Source organism: Vulpes lagopus, chromosome 6 (assembly GCF_018345385.1).
Source record: "Vulpes lagopus strain Blue_001 chromosome 6, ASM1834538v1, whole genome shotgun sequence".
NCBI classification, from domain to species: Eukaryota; Metazoa; Chordata; class Mammalia; order Carnivora; family Canidae; genus Vulpes; species Vulpes lagopus.
Window position 1 is genome coordinate 85,213,797 of NC_054829.1, and position 15,853 is coordinate 85,229,649.

General features: G+C 36.2%; 1 protein-coding gene across 7 annotated transcripts in view; it reads left to right on the plus strand.

The window, feature by feature from the left end:
• The window catches only part of ARHGAP24 (Rho GTPase activating protein 24), a 504,876-nt gene that overhangs the window by 464,059 nt on the left and 24,964 nt on the right, over window positions 1-15,853 (plus strand). For all 7 annotated transcript variants that reach the window (XM_041758959.1, XM_041758963.1, XM_041758964.1 and 4 more), the window contains one exon: window positions 12,720-12,852. In XM_041758959.1, coding sequence (XP_041614893.1) covers window positions 12,720-12,852 — 133 coding nt within the window. The remainder of the gene's footprint in view (window positions 1-12,719; window positions 12,853-15,853) is intronic.

A 15,853-nucleotide genomic window follows, 5' to 3' on the forward strand; every position in this document is an offset into this window, starting at 1 on the left:
TCTATTCTGTTCCATTGATCTATGTGTCTGTTTTTGTGCCAGTACCACACTGTCTTGATGATCACAGCTTTGTAGTACAACCTGAAATCTGGCATTGTGATGCCCCCAGCTATGGTTTTCTTTTGTAATATTCCCTTGGCTTTTCGGGGTCTTTTCTGATTCCACACAAATCTTAAGATAATTTGTTCCAACTCTCTGAAGAAAGTCCATGGTATTTTGGTAGGGATTGCATTAAATGTGTAAATTGCCCTGGGTAACATTGACATTTTCACAATATTAATTCTGCCAATCCATGAGGATGGAATATTTTTCCATCTCTTTGTGTCTTCCTCAATTTCTTTCATTAGTGTTCTGTAGTTTTTAGGGTATAGATCCTTTACCTCTTTGGTTAGGTTTATTCCTAGGTATTTTATGCTTTTGGGTGCAATTGCAAATGGGATTGACTCCTTAATTTCTCTTTCTTCAGTCTCGTTGTTAGTGTATAGAAATGCCACTGACTTCTGGGCATTGATTTTGTATCCTGCCACACTGCCAAATTGCTGTATGAGTTCTAGCAGTCTTGGGGTGGAGGCTTTTGGGTTTTCTATGTAGAGTATTATGTCATCGGCGAAGAGGGAGAGTTTGACTTCTTCTTTGCCAATTTTAATGCCTTTAATGTCTTTTGTTGTCTGATTGCTGAGGCGAGGACTTCCAGTACTATGTTGAATAGCAGTGGTGAGGGTGGACATCCCTGTCTTGTTCCTGATCTTAGGGAAAAGGCTCCCAGTGTTTCCCCATTGAGAATGATATTTGCTGTGGGCTTTTCGTAGATGGCTTTTAAGATGCTGAGGAATGTTCCCTCTATCGCTACACTCTGTCTTTAGTGTTTAAATCTAGTATATCTTCATTTCTGTCTTGAAATCTCCATGGCAATTCCGACTTAAAGAAATAAGATTCCTGCAAGGTTTTACATTCTGAAAATGGATGCTTGCATGTGTCTTAGAAATCAGATTGTAAATATTCTTTTTTTTAAGATTTTATTTATTTATTCATGAGAGAAAGAGAGAGGCAGAGACACAGGCAGAGGGAGAAGCAGGCTCCATGCAGGGAGTCTGATGTGGGACTCGATCCCAGGCCTCTAGGATCATGCCCTTGGCTGAAAGTGGCACTAAACTGCTGGGCCACCGGGGCTGCCCAGATTGTAAATATTCTTGCCTGAGCTTGGTGAAAGTGCATCCCTTAAAGGGATGTGTTTTTCTGAAATAAACTTATTGAGTCATATTTTACATATCACGTGACAGACACACTGCAAGGGTAGAATTCAGTAATTTTTGGCAAATTTACCAAGTTATGCAACCATTACTACATATCGATTTAGAACATTGTCATCACCTGAATAACATCGCTTATGCCTTTGGTATTTCCAGCAGCCCTCATCCCTAGACAACCACTATTTCACTTTCTGTCTCTATAGATTTTCCATTTTCTGGACATGGAATTATTCAATATATGGTCTTTTATATCCAGTTTCTTTCACTTAGCATAATGCTCTTGAGGTTTGTCCATATTGTAACATATATCAGTAGTTTGTTGCTTTTCATTCAGGAATAGAATTTCATATTGTGGATACACTGCATTTTGTTTATCCATCTATCTGTTGGCAGATATTTCTGTTGTTTCCGTGTTTTGGCTTTTATAAATAATGTGTGAACATGCATGTACAAGTTTTTGTGTGGACATACATATTCACTTCTCTTGGGGATATACCCAGAAGGAGATTTGTCATAGCTATGTTTAACACTTGGGGAATTACCAAACTGTTTTCCAAAGTGGCTGCATCATTTCACATTTCTACCGGCAATGTATGAGTGTGCCAATATTTTATTCTAGCCATTCTAGTGAGTGTGAAATGGTAGCATTGTCTTAATTTGCATTTCCCTAATGACTATCTTTTTATGTGCTTATGAATCATTTATATGTGCCCTTTAGAAGTCCTGTGGTTTTAAAACATTTGATTTCTTTGATTATCCTGATAATTTATTATAAGGAAATGGTTGAAAATTGCTGAAGAATCAATAATAATGTTCTGGGAGAATCTATTTAGGATTTGAGATAAATAACTGTGATACCATGAGAGCATAAATCTTCATACCCATGAGGATGTCACTGTGGATATTCATTTAAAACTTTGTATTCATAAAATAGCACTCATATAGAATATGAGCTTACAGAAAGTGGGGAATTTTATGAACCTTGATCACCTTATTTATCCCTAACACCTAGAAAAATGTCTGACACACTGTAGGTGCTCAACAAACCTTAGTTGAATAAATGGATATAAGAAGTACAATTTGAATATATTTATTGAATGAATGGATGCCAGTATTTCTAATATCTCAATAAGTAGACAAACCCTGTGTTTGTTTTCATAGCTTACAATTTAGGAAGCCTGAAAATTGTCATGTTTCAAAACAACTTCTAAAATTCTGTCAGAATATCATTTTTGTCCACTGAAGCAAAATGTCCACCTGTGTCAATGTAGAGTCATAATCTCATGAATGGGTTTAAAATTTCATAAGGGTCACAGCTCTAAATTAAGTCCAGTACCTTTATTTGTTTTGTACTCTAGAAATGCTCTCATGAATATGGATGCACCATACTTCCCACTTACACTGACTTCTCCTAAAATGGTCCAAGTAGAAAACAGAGCTAATATGATAAATTTCTGTGTTTGTGGGAGCAAAGTATCCTTTCCAACAAAAAGTGTGACAGATTTTAATATGAGACTCACAACAAATATGCAGTTGGATTTTTTAAAAACTTTTTGTCCTCTCTCTCAATATATGTATCCATTAAAATAAACTGGGATGATGTCATTTAGCCTATATGTTAAGAATGCTTTTATATTATAACAAAAGACTGTTGAAGTGTTCAGAGAAGGAATGAGTTTTGCATGGACTTGGATGGTTTGGGAGTTAGACTCATCTGGATATATCAGCAAATCCTTTCAAGTTCCTTCTAGCACTATTAGTTAGAGATTCAACTATGTAAAACCAGGCTTATATTTAATCTGCTCCTTTATAAGACACAAAGGTTTTGTTTTCTACCTTACTGACTTTACTAGGAAAAAATAAGTTTTCTGGAAAAGAATTTTTCATGATTTATTGTTTATCCCAGAATCAGATAATCAAAATTTTTCAAACGTTTGGCAGTTATGGAAGGAAATGGGCAATATGCAATAAAGTCAGTGTTGTTACTGTGTCTCCAATATATATATATATATATATATATATATATATATATATATATATATATATAGTTGCTATTTAGTCTTTGTTAGCTAGAAAATTATTGTGATATTTGGCTCTGTTTTATTTTTTATTTTAAAATAGAAAGATTGAAGTATGTATGTCGGTGTTATATGCTATTAAGAAAATTTAAAAATACATTTTTAGCATAAATATACCCCCTCGAATCAGAACCTCAACAATACTTTTCTGAGAAATCCCTGGTTGCATATTCTGAAATCTCTCCAGGAAGAAAATAAATTGTTGAATGTATTTTGATGATCACATTTTTTTTGTTTCTTCTGAAATTCCTTCTGCAGAGTTTAGTAAAGGGAAAAATAAGTAAGCAAAACAGTATAAAATTGTGAAGTAACTAAATGCAGCTGTAACTTCTCTACTGTAGCTAAGCCAAGTTCATTAGCTATTTGCTAAGATCTTGAGGATTATATGAAACTGAAATTACAACCCATAGCACTTCAAGCCCTTGATACAATTGAAACAAGAAAGGGCTATGTGATAAAGTCTCAGATATATACATTTACTAAGGTAAAGACATGGAAACTGGTAGAGTCATGTAAACTCTCTCTGAAAGAATGCCTCAGGCTCTGTATGTCAGGAGTCAAATGTTGGGAAAAATAGCATATCCCATTTAAGCAACAACTGGAAGCTCACCACTTACAAAATCCAAATAGATAATATAAAGTATGTCTTCCAGTTATTTTTATTTATGAGCCATTCCTAGAGGAAATGTGAGGTGAGCAAGAGATGTCTTATCCCACCTCCCTCATATAGTCACATAATTCATTAAATAGTAAGTGCTATTTGTTTAGTATAATTTTATATTTTCTCTAAGTGAATTTTCTTTATATCTGTTACTGTGAGTAGTCTCTTTATACTCACCTAAAAATAGGTCATCTAAGTCAGCAATAATCTAATCTTTTTAATCATTATTACATTTTGGCATTTATTTTATTTTATTTTATTTATTTATTTATTTTTTTACCTTACTAGAGCTTTATTGCAGGCCAATGGTCCTGCCACAAATACCTCCCCTCCCACAAAGGCAGAACCTAGGTGCTCAGGGCCCTGTCAGGGCCAACGCGGTGTGACATTTATTTTATACTTTGTGAGTTTAGGAAATTATGCTCCATAGAATAGCCAGAGAAAGTACTAATGTATAGATATTACTTCAGCATAACTACCAACCTAGATTAAGAATGCTCATATTTACTACAAATGCTGAGCAAGCAAACTGTCTACTTCATCTAAGGGCAACTATAGATACTCTGTAGAACTGTAAAGTCTTGAGCTTTTTACTGAAACAATTATATATAAATGCAGTGAAGATCTGCTGGCACTAATTAGTGAGAACAAAGTCCAACATGTACAGTCAATCAAGAAAAGTCTTAGTTTTCTTCATATGTGACTAGATTTCCAAAGAACAAAATATATATTTATGTGTATGCAGTATCTGTGTGTTATGTGCGTATGTGTAGGATGTAGAGATACCCACACACTAAAAATAGAACCTCTGTGGTTTGTAAAAAGACTATCCCTAACCCCTAATCTCTTTATCATTGGTGACTTTCAAATAATTTCTTAGGTCAATCCTTTTTCTAAGCAATTATATGCATAATTGATATGAGTAGGATCTCAGTTTAATAAGAAAAATCTTTGTGGCTTCATTGACTTCAGCTTTGATTTCTATAGGAAAAATTTTTTATAACTTGGCTGTTAAGAGTTTGGACAATATTAATGTCACTTATAGTACAAGGTGTCACCTATAGTACAAGGTGTCATCTATAGTACAAATCACATGCATTTGAATATTGCTTCGAAGGTAAATTTGTATATAATATTGGTACTTAGGTACCAAATCACCAGAGTTGGAGGGACATATTAATTCATTTTAATAGCCATGCTGATTAATTTAGTAAACAATGACACTTGGGTTCTTTTAAAATTATTTATTTTTATTGAGATATAATTGACATATACCATCGTTGAAGTTTAAGGTATATGATGTGTTGGTCTGATACATTTATGTATTGCAATATGATTACCACCATAGTGTTAGCTAACACCCCTATCAAGTCACATAATTACAATTTCTTTTTTTGTGATGGAAACTTTAACATCAAGGCTCTTAGCAGCTTGGAAGTTTATAAAATAGCATTGTTGACTATATTCAATATGCTGTACATTGGACCTCCAGAATTTACCTGCTATCTGAAATTTAAGGTTATAGTTTTTTGTTATTGTTTTTGAAAGTGTATGCATATAAATGTACAAGGTAACCTGTTAAAATAGTTATATTGATCTAATACTGCTTTAAGGAAACTTTTGTGACTATTCTACATCAAACCTTATAAACGCCTCAATCCCACTAGCCTTTCCTCTCCAATAGACTCATCTTGTTACTATAGCAGAGGAAGTCAGATTTTATCTTCTTTCTTTAATGTAGGGATTTACTTTAACTTACTTCGACATATTAGCTATTTATAAAGTGAATCAATGTTCTCTAGCTCAAACTAACTAAAGGATGACAACTCTAATGACTACTTTATAAAGTAAGTATACTGTTTCTTTGTGATGTATATTTATCTACATATGCTTATACATTTGCCCTTTCACTCAAATCTAATATTCAAAAGCTATATGACAAGGCATTTACTTGTCATTTATGTTTATTTGTTCCTAACAATTACCATTTATATGTGTATGTTCAGGAAACTGAATATAGGAAGACAGACTTGCAACATAAAAACCAGTGAGCATTATATTACATTAATGGAGGTGAGTGATTTGAACTTCATTTGAGCAGGTTTTACATGACAATTTATGGGATCCAGTCATGAATATTTTTAAAAACTTTCCAGGGGATTCCAATGTGCAGCTCAGTCTGAGAATCACTAACCACTGTTAAGATTTAGGGTCTCAGGAAAAGCAAAACTTAAGCTGACTTCTTGGGTTTCTTGTTTATTTGTGTGAATGGTGATGCCATCCATGGTTGAGAAAATGGCAAAGGAGGAATAATTTTATTGCAAGGTTTTTTGTTGTTATCCAGCTTTACTTACATGGAGTTCAAAATATGTACAGAACATTACAAATTCAATGGAAAGATCTGGTATAGGGATGCCTGGGTGGCTCAGTGGTTGAGCGCCTGCCTTCATTTGGCCCAGGGCATGATCCTGGAATGCTGGGATCGAGTCCCACATCGGGCTCCCTGCATGGAGCCTGCTTCTCTCTCTGCCTATGTCTCTGCCTCTGTGTGTGTGTGTGTGTGTCTGCCTCTGTCTCTCTGTGTCTCTCATAAATAGATAGATAGATAGATAGATAGATAGATAGATAGATAGATAGATAGACTTTAAAAAGGAAAGGTCTGGTGTAAAGAGGTATACTTTGTAGTTATCATAGAAAAGTGATAATTGAGCTTACATGTTTTGTACTTATGTTTCTCAACCATGAGAATCATCTGAGGAGCTTTTTAAAAATCTCACTGCCCCTACCAATGATATCAGAATATATAGGACCCAATCATTGGCATTTTGAAAAAATTTTCATGAGACTCTAGTGTGCAACCAAGATCACTTTTTTCCTCTATCACATTGATCTGACAATATTTCCATAAATCCACATTATCTGAAAGCACATTTCTAAGTTTCTGCTAACATTTCATTACCTAGTACTTTAACAATACTAATTCATGGTTTTATAGGTAAGCTCATGAGATACAGATTTGGGAGTTTATATTAGTCACCTCAGGCTGCCATGACAAAATACCACAGACTGGGTGGTTTAACCAACAAAAACTTATTTTCTCACAGCTCTGGAGCCTGGATGTCTGAGATCAGGGTGCCAGCTTGGTCAGGTTCTGATAAGGGCTCTCTTTGGCTTCTCACCCTATGCTCACACAACCTTTTCTCCTTGCATATACAAGGGAGCAAGAGGCTGGGGAGCAAGCCCTCTAGTGTCTTTTCTTATAAGGGCACCAGTCTCATCAAACCAGGGTCCTATCCTCATGAGCTCTTCTAACCCCAATTATCTCTCCCAAAGGTTCCATCTCCCAATACCATCACATCAGAGGTTAGAGCTTCAACATGTGAATGAGAGAGGGGGCACAACTCAGGCGATAGTAGAGATCATCATGCAGTTGTCTGCCTTCATTACCTTTAAACTAAGAGCTTCATTTGGCACAAGAACTAATTCAGTGTAGTCCAGACAGGTAAAACTGTCTTCTTGTTGTGTATAATCCAGTGGTAACACATAACAACACAGAACCAGATTCAAGTGGCAGTTCAAAGTGTACCAGTTTTGACAGATACATAAGAAAAATAAGTTTGAACAGAACCAGACTTTTCTTGCAAACATGTAGTTTAGTTTGGAACTATGTACTACCTTCAGATTTGCTTTTCTGTGCCTTTGAATTGGGTGTAAAGAACAACATGTTATTTGAGAAAGTTTGACAGTAGTCTGCATCATGGTAGTGTGGCTGAATATCCTAAGTGTCATCTATGTTCTCCCTAGAGTTTGATGGATATGACTTTTTTCTTAATTTCAAATGAAGCTTAGGTCATCTTACTCTGTGTGTGTGTGTGTGTGTGTGTGTGTGTGTGTGTGTGTGTTGCAAATAAGTTCACAATATCCTTAATAATTTCCAGTGTGGGTGCATTGGAAATTCATTCTCTTTAGTGAAATCAACAGATTATATTGTGTTCTGTGCATAGCATCCAGAGTAAAAAAAAAAAAATCCCATTTCTAATTCTGAGGTTTAAAAGTTTCAAGGTTTTTGCCTCTGTGTTATTACTACACTTGTAATTACTGAGGCATTTGCACTGATCCATGTATGAGAGTCTGTTTATCAGGGAAAGAGGGGGTGGAGATAGCAGATGAACAAGGAAGGATTGTTGTCAGACTTCTTTATCCCTGTTCAGATCAGTGAGAGGCCTATATTATACATAGTTTATAAGTAGGACAGGCAATTTCCAGGAACTGTAAAGCACATTCTTAAGATCTCACATCTGACAGGGACTTAATAGCAGAATTTACAGTAAGTGTTAAGGAGTAGAATAAATGAGGTATTGGTATGGTATGGAAGAGTATTGATGGTGATTAGAGATAAACCCAAGGGGGACAAAAAGACCTATGTTGTTCATTTCTGTTTCACCCAGCATGTGGCATAAAGCCAAGCCCATCATAAGTATTCCAGAACTGTTTTTGATAGAAGGATTCCAGAATGACCAAAGACACACATGTGAGATTATAAAATTAGGTCGATCATCGAAAGGCTCATGAAATCCTTCCTGTCAGCTTGGTAAAAAGACTATACGTGAGGAAGCAGGACTCAGAAGTAAAGTCCAATTGCAATATAAGAAGAAAGCAAAACCTATTTGCTGATCAATTAACACATGATACAGAGCGTCTCCTGCTCTGCTGGCTCCTTTACTCAGGATCCGGGGCCTGTCTCTCTCTCTTTGCCATCACTGGTTAGAATGTGCATGATTATTTATTTTAATTTCTGAAAACAGGTTCTACCACCAGATGAGTGAAAGAGACCTGAGGTTTGTGTATTGATTATACATTTGCAAGTAGTCTTGAATTTCTACCCAAAAAGCATGACTTTAAAGCCACTCATGTCTTAGTGATTAACCAGAATTTCATACCAGGGTGGTTGGTTTCTTGTTCAAGTACCCAAAATAGGGTTAGTAACAGGACCTGCTCACTGGACTGTTGTGAGGGCCTGACAAGAGAGTGAGATACATAGAGGTGTGCTGCTGCTGCTATTTTATTAATTCATTCATTCATTCATTCATTCATTCTCCATTGTATACTGACTTGCCACAATGCAGTCATTTCACCTTTTTTTTTTTTTAAGTAGGCTCTATACCCGATGTGGAGCCCAATGCAGAGCTTGAACTCATGACCCTGAGATCAAGACCAGAGCTGAGATCAAGAGTCAGACACTCAACTAACTGAGCCACCCAGGCACCCTATCATTTCACTTTGGTAAAGACTGACAATATATTTCTCTGAGACAAAGATGGCACATACCCCTAGGCACATTGGGCAATTACCATACAATATTAGTATTTATCTGGCTGTCCATAGTAAGCAAATATTAATTAGTCAAAGTCATGGGTTTTCAGTGAGAAATAGGCTGGACAGTGTGATGCAGATGGCTCCCATTTTGTACAGTGGATACGAAGAGATTTTTCAGACAAGCACCAGACTTCCCGTTGTAGAGGGTGGCATTCTGGCAAGAAGGGCAGATGGACTGTGAGCGCCTTAAGGTGAATAAGAACTGGCACACATGCTGGGGTCTTCCCAGAAGTAATTGTTTTCTTCCATTTAGTGGAAAAGGACAGAGCCAAAAATGAGAATGCCAGGAAAATGTAGGTGTTTCTATTTCTACCAAATAACCTAAGTTTAATAAAGCCCCAGAAAGAGAGTAGTATATTTTTTTAAGTTTTAGCCTCTAAGTAAAAATTTACTAGCCTTTGTTATTTGGGAAAAAAAACACACAGAAAAGTATTTGGTCGTTTTTTTCATCGTTTCTATATAACTAACCATGTATGGGTGTGTACTATAATGCTAGAAAGTTAATGTAAAGTATCACTTTAGGAAAGGAATAAAATCATCATACCATCCACGTCTCTTACCTTGATTCATTGCTCAAATATTTCTATTCTTGGAACATTGCTGCAGCTCTGGTGCTAAGAAAATTGCTGGTGGATGAAAAATGAGTCTGCAGCCTTTTCACCCTTCACAACGTTGGAACCCTCTGACTACTCTAACTTTGCAATGGTGCCATCTAGTGTTCACACGTCCTCAGCACACCCCTTAACTTCGTTAGCAAAATATGTGTAGCAAGCAAGTTACCTTAAAAACAGTGTGGTGAGGGGGAGTCAATGTGATGAACTTCAGTCATTGAAACACTAGAACAGATTTTTCATTGAATTTCTTGTTTCTCATTTCTCATTATTGCCCCATTTATTTATTACACTTCTTTCACAAATATGTTTATATATTCTGTCTATATGGTCATACAAATTGTAGACAACACTCCATGTTTTGAAGTTATACTTATTTTATATTTTATTTTTATATTATTCTCCATACCTAACTATAATTCTAACACAATGGTCATTGTCTTTGAAGACAACACAACCAACATAGTTATGGGTTGTGGTTTTGTCAGTGCTGATGATTGTACCTTCAAAGGTCAGGTGCTTCACTACCTAGCCAGGGAAACAGAAGGGCTTTGATATGCATAAAATACAGTGTTTTTTTCCAAAACACAAAACAAAACAAAAACTAGTCTTACATATTGACACTATGATAGACCTCTCAGTTTAAAAATTTTTTGTAGAAAGTAATTTGAGGGGACGTCTGGGTGGCTCAACGGTTGAGCCCCTGCCTTCTGCCCGGGGTGTGATCCTGGAGTCCCAAGATCGAGTCCCACATCCGGCTCCCTACATGCAGCCTGCTTTTCTCTCTGCCTGTTTCTCTGCCTCTCTCTGTGTGTCTCTCATGAATAAATAAATAAAATCTTTAAAAAAGAAAGAAAGAAAGAAAGCAATTTGAGGAATTAATGAGTTCAGGCACAGTTTTTGAGGTGTCCCAGAGATGTGATTTTTATTTTCTTTACTAGCTTCTGAGTTGACTTCTATACTGCCTATCAATTCAGAATTGTAAGAAAAAAAGAATAAATATAATTATGAAAGAACAAAATTAATTTAAGACAGGCCCTATTAGATCACCTCCCTCATTTTAACATCTGTAAAATGGTTGACAAAACATCTGTTCTGACTGACTGACATGGAAATGAAAAAGCTCAGCCTTTGCCCTAATTTGGAGGAGGGTGGAGTCCCAGGCTCTTGAGAATGCTGCCCACAGGCAAACCTCATCCAGTCCCACTCTGAAGTTGGCTCTCCATTAGCTTTTTGTTGCCTCCTTAAGGACAGGATGTTCCCTCCCACTTTGGGCTCTGTTTACCTGCCTTGCTTTAATCAGGAATGCCTTCTTTTGTGCTTCTGCCCTCACTCCGTTAATTATTACACCTCTTCAGACCTTGGCCTGTGCATCATTTCCTAAGAGAAGCCCTCCAACCCCTAATTGTTCTCTCTTGTTATTAGGTATCATCCAACACTTTGTCTTATTACCACTCACCATACTTTGCAATATGTGTGTTATTATCTACTTAATATTCCTTGTCCCACTAGATTATAAATTACAAGCAAGCTGCAATAATCTTTTTTAACCATTTGGGGTCCTAGCCACTGTGTTTTCTATAGTTCAATATGGTGTAGGCATGTGAGAAATAGCTGATGAAATCAACCTAAGTCCAAAATTGAGAACTAAGATGCCCATTGTCCCAGCCTGAATAGATTTGTGATGTCAACACTGCTTCCATATCACCCTTGGGGCAAGAGACTATTCACTGAGGCAGAAAATTCAGCTATATTGTATTTCTCAAGGTCTACCTCCCTGGAGATATGCAGCACAGTGGGATATTCATTCTCAATACCTGCAGTATCCCTGACCTTGTCCACCACCACTCTTCCACTTCTCAGGGTCAACTGGCCTTTCACTCCCTGCACACCAATTCCTCCTTGCCACACTTCTATCCTCCTCACCCAAAATAATAAATAAATAAATAAATAAGCAAACAAACAAACAAAATTCACTTCTTGTAGTCTTTACTGTGAGCCATCTTCATGAATTAACATAGAGATAGAGAGCACAAAATGTAAATTAATATTTGAAGAAATTATCCTGTCACTCTGGTAGTCAATAGGGAATAAAAATAAATTTTGCACATTATACAAAAGACAGGTGTATTTTCATTGTTTATTTTTGTAGTACATTCCTTCTCTTTCTAGAAGACTCTAAGGATTCCCAACTATGTTAGAATATTAGATGAGAAATCATGCTGAGAATCATCTTCAAAATCAGTTCTGCTTAAAAAGTTATAACATGTACAAAGTTTCTGATATCTGTAACCAATCACCAATGTCTTCTAAAGGATAAGAAATGAAGCTAGGATTCAGAACTGATTAATTGTGATATTGAATACATGCATGCACGCATAGGTGGATTCCGTATTTTTTGTAAATTGTATTATATTTCATTTAAAGTCTGGTATCTTGGCATTGTTCTCCAAAGTTACCACTTTTGCCTAACATCAAGTACAGACAAAAGAAAAGTGCTTGAACTTCTGAATATTTCAAACCACACTGAAACTTCCCAGAGTCCTTCGAGATCCCTTTCTTCTCTACCTGTAGTAACATTTCAAAGGCAGAATGAAAGTATGTGCCTCTTAAAAGCTGAATTTACTGATTTAATTGCCAGTTCGTATAGAATTCTGACTCTTAAACGTGTTTTCAATGAAAAGCTAAACAGGATAATATAAAATTTACTCTGAAGAATATCTTCACACTTCTATCTCCACAGCAACACAGATGTACACACAGTGGCGTCACTTCTTAAACTCTATCTCCGAGAACTCCCAGAACCGGTCATTCCTTATGCAAAGTATGAAGATTTTTTGTCCTGTGCCAAACTGCTCAGCAAAGAAGAAGAAGCTGTAAGTGGATGCATCTATTTCTAAAAAAAAAGCCTTCATTTGGTTTTCTTGTCATTGTTCTTAGTTTTTAACTTGTAAATTTCCTTTTGTCTCATTCTTGGATTGTTTTCCACTATTGTATTTATTGACATTATGCACACTTAGATATTACACACACAACTCAGGTCCCATTTTTGATCCCCTACTAATCAAAAAGAAAAATGCAGGTCAATAAATGAAATGAGCACTCCTTGCCTACTTTGTTCCTCTAAACGATTATGTGCTGCATTAGGCCAAACATTCCATGAGCAAAGTGAATGCCTTATTTCATATTCTCTTTTTCATTGTGTTCCCCTCTAAATTACCTCCTACCAAATCTTATCTACCAAAAAAACAGCTTTATTGAGATATAATTCATATACTATATAATCACCTATTTAAAGTATACATTGAGTGCATTCTAGTATATAGTTGACCCATAAACAACATAGATTTGAACTACATGGATTCACTTACACATAGATTTTTTGCAATATGGTACTATAAATATATTTTTTCTTCCCTATGATTTTCTTTCTTTTTTTAATTTTTAAAATTTTTAAAAATTTTTTATTTTTTTTATAATAAATTTATTTTTTATTGGTGTTCAATTTGCCAACATACAGAATAACACCCAGTGCTCATCCCGTCAAGTGCCCCCATCAGTGCCCGTCACCCATTCACCCACACCCCCTGCCCTCCTCCCCTTCCACCACCCCTAGTTCGTTTCCCAGAGTTAGGAGTCTTTATGTTCTGTCTCCTTTTCTGATATTTCCCACACACTTCTTCTCCCTTCCCTTATATTCCCTTTCACTATTATTTATATTCCCCAAATGAATGAGAACATATAATGTTTGTCCTTCTCCGATTGACTTACTTCACTCAGCATAATACCCTCCAGTTCCATCCACGTTGAAGCAAATGGTGGGTATTTGTCATTTCTTTTTTTTTTTTTTTGTATTTGTCATTTCTAATGGCTGAGTAATACTCCATTGTATACATAAACCACATCTTCTTTATCCATTCATCTTTCGATGGACGCTGAGGCTCCATCCACAGTTTGGCTCTTGTCTATGATTTTCTTAATATTTGCTTTTCTCTAGCTTACCTTTTTCTAAGAGTACAGCAAAGAATGCATTAAACACACAAAATATTTGTTAATCAACTGTTTATGTTATCAGTAAGGTTTCCAGTCAACGATAGGCTATTAGTAACTAAGTTTTGAGGGAGACAAAAGTTATTCATGGATTTTCAAGTTGGGGGGGGATTGGCATCCCGAGCCCCCACATTGCTCAAGGGTCAACTGTATTCTCAAGATTTGTGCAACCACTCCCAAAATCTAATTTTAGAATATTCAGCACATTTTCATCATCTTATAGCCAATCCCATACTTATATCCCAGGCCCACCTACTCTTTCCCAGCTCCTGGAAGCTACTAATCTACTTTCTGGATCTATAGACTTGCCTATTTTGGCTGTGTCATATAAATGGAATCATTCATTACATTGTCTTCTGTGACCGGCTTCTTTCACTGTTTTTTAAGTTTATTCACACTATTCCACATATACCAGTATTTCATGGCATTTATTTACTTATTTATCCATCCATCCATTTATCAGTTGTAGCACCTGTGCCTTGTTTCCATTGTTTGGCTATTATTACTAATGCTGCTGTGAATATCCATGAGCAAAGTTTGGCATGGACATATATCTGCATTTCTCCTGAGTATATACCTACGAGGCAGAATTGCTGAGCCATATGTAACTCTGTGTTTTCTAAAGAGGTTCTGTCATTTTAAATTCCCACCAGCCATGTGTGCAGATTCCAACTTCTGCACATTTTTGCCAACACTTTTTATCTCTGGTTTTTACCACAGGCATCGTAATATATGTGAAATGAAATCTCATTGAGCATGAGTTGCATTTACCTGATGGTTAATGATGTTAAGCATTTTTCCATGTACTTACTGGCTCATAGTGAGAGAGAGCTTGCTCACATGTGCATATGTGGGGGAGGGGCAGAGAGAAGGGGAAAGAGAATTTTTAGCAGACCTCTTGCTGAGTGCAAAACCCAATGCTGGACTCGATCCCATGACTCTGAGACCATGACTTGAGCCAAAACCAAGAATCAGACACTCAACAACTGAACCACCCAGGTGCTCCAAGTCTCTTCAGTTTTTGGATGGTGTCCTTTAAAACACAAAAGTTTTTAATTGCAGTGAATCCAATTTACCTATTTTTCTTTTGTCACTCATGCTCTTAATGTCATATCTAAGAAGTCTTTAACCAAGTTCACCAGGATTTATTCCCATATTTTCTTCTAAGACTCTTGTGACTTTAGCTCTTACATTTAAGTTTTAAGATACATTTTGAGTTAATTTTGGTTTATGATATGAAGAAAGGTCCAACTTCATCCTGTGGCATATGGCTATCCAGTTGTCTCAGAACCATTTGTTGGAAAGACTATTGTTTCCTCCACTGGATTTTCTTGGCACTCTTGTTGAAATTGCTGCCTATTTTTAAAATGAAGTTTTACTTTGTTATGTAATATTGTCTGTGGCTGCTTTTGTACCACAACAGGAGAGTTGAGTAGTTGAGACAGAGACCATATGTCTCAGAAAGCTTGCAATATTTACCATCTGGCCTTTTTCAGAAAGAAGAACAAATCAAATTTAATTACATTATCTATTAGTTTTTCTGGGACCATTTACATTTTAGAAGGTCTACAAGGAGAAGAACCCAAGCAATTAATCCCTTTGCAAAATGTCCATGAAGAGCAGGCTTTTCATTCTCCATCCCACCCAGTGTATCCTAGACATGGCCCATCCTGAGAGACCTGTTTGTCAGTAGACATGTGTTTGTCTGTTTTGAGCATGCCAGAAACGGAAAAGACCTTCACTACATTAAGGCTACTTTTTTTCCCCCAAATAACCTTATTATAAATGAGGCTATCCTCCCTTATCATCAACTGTTAGCAAGCACTA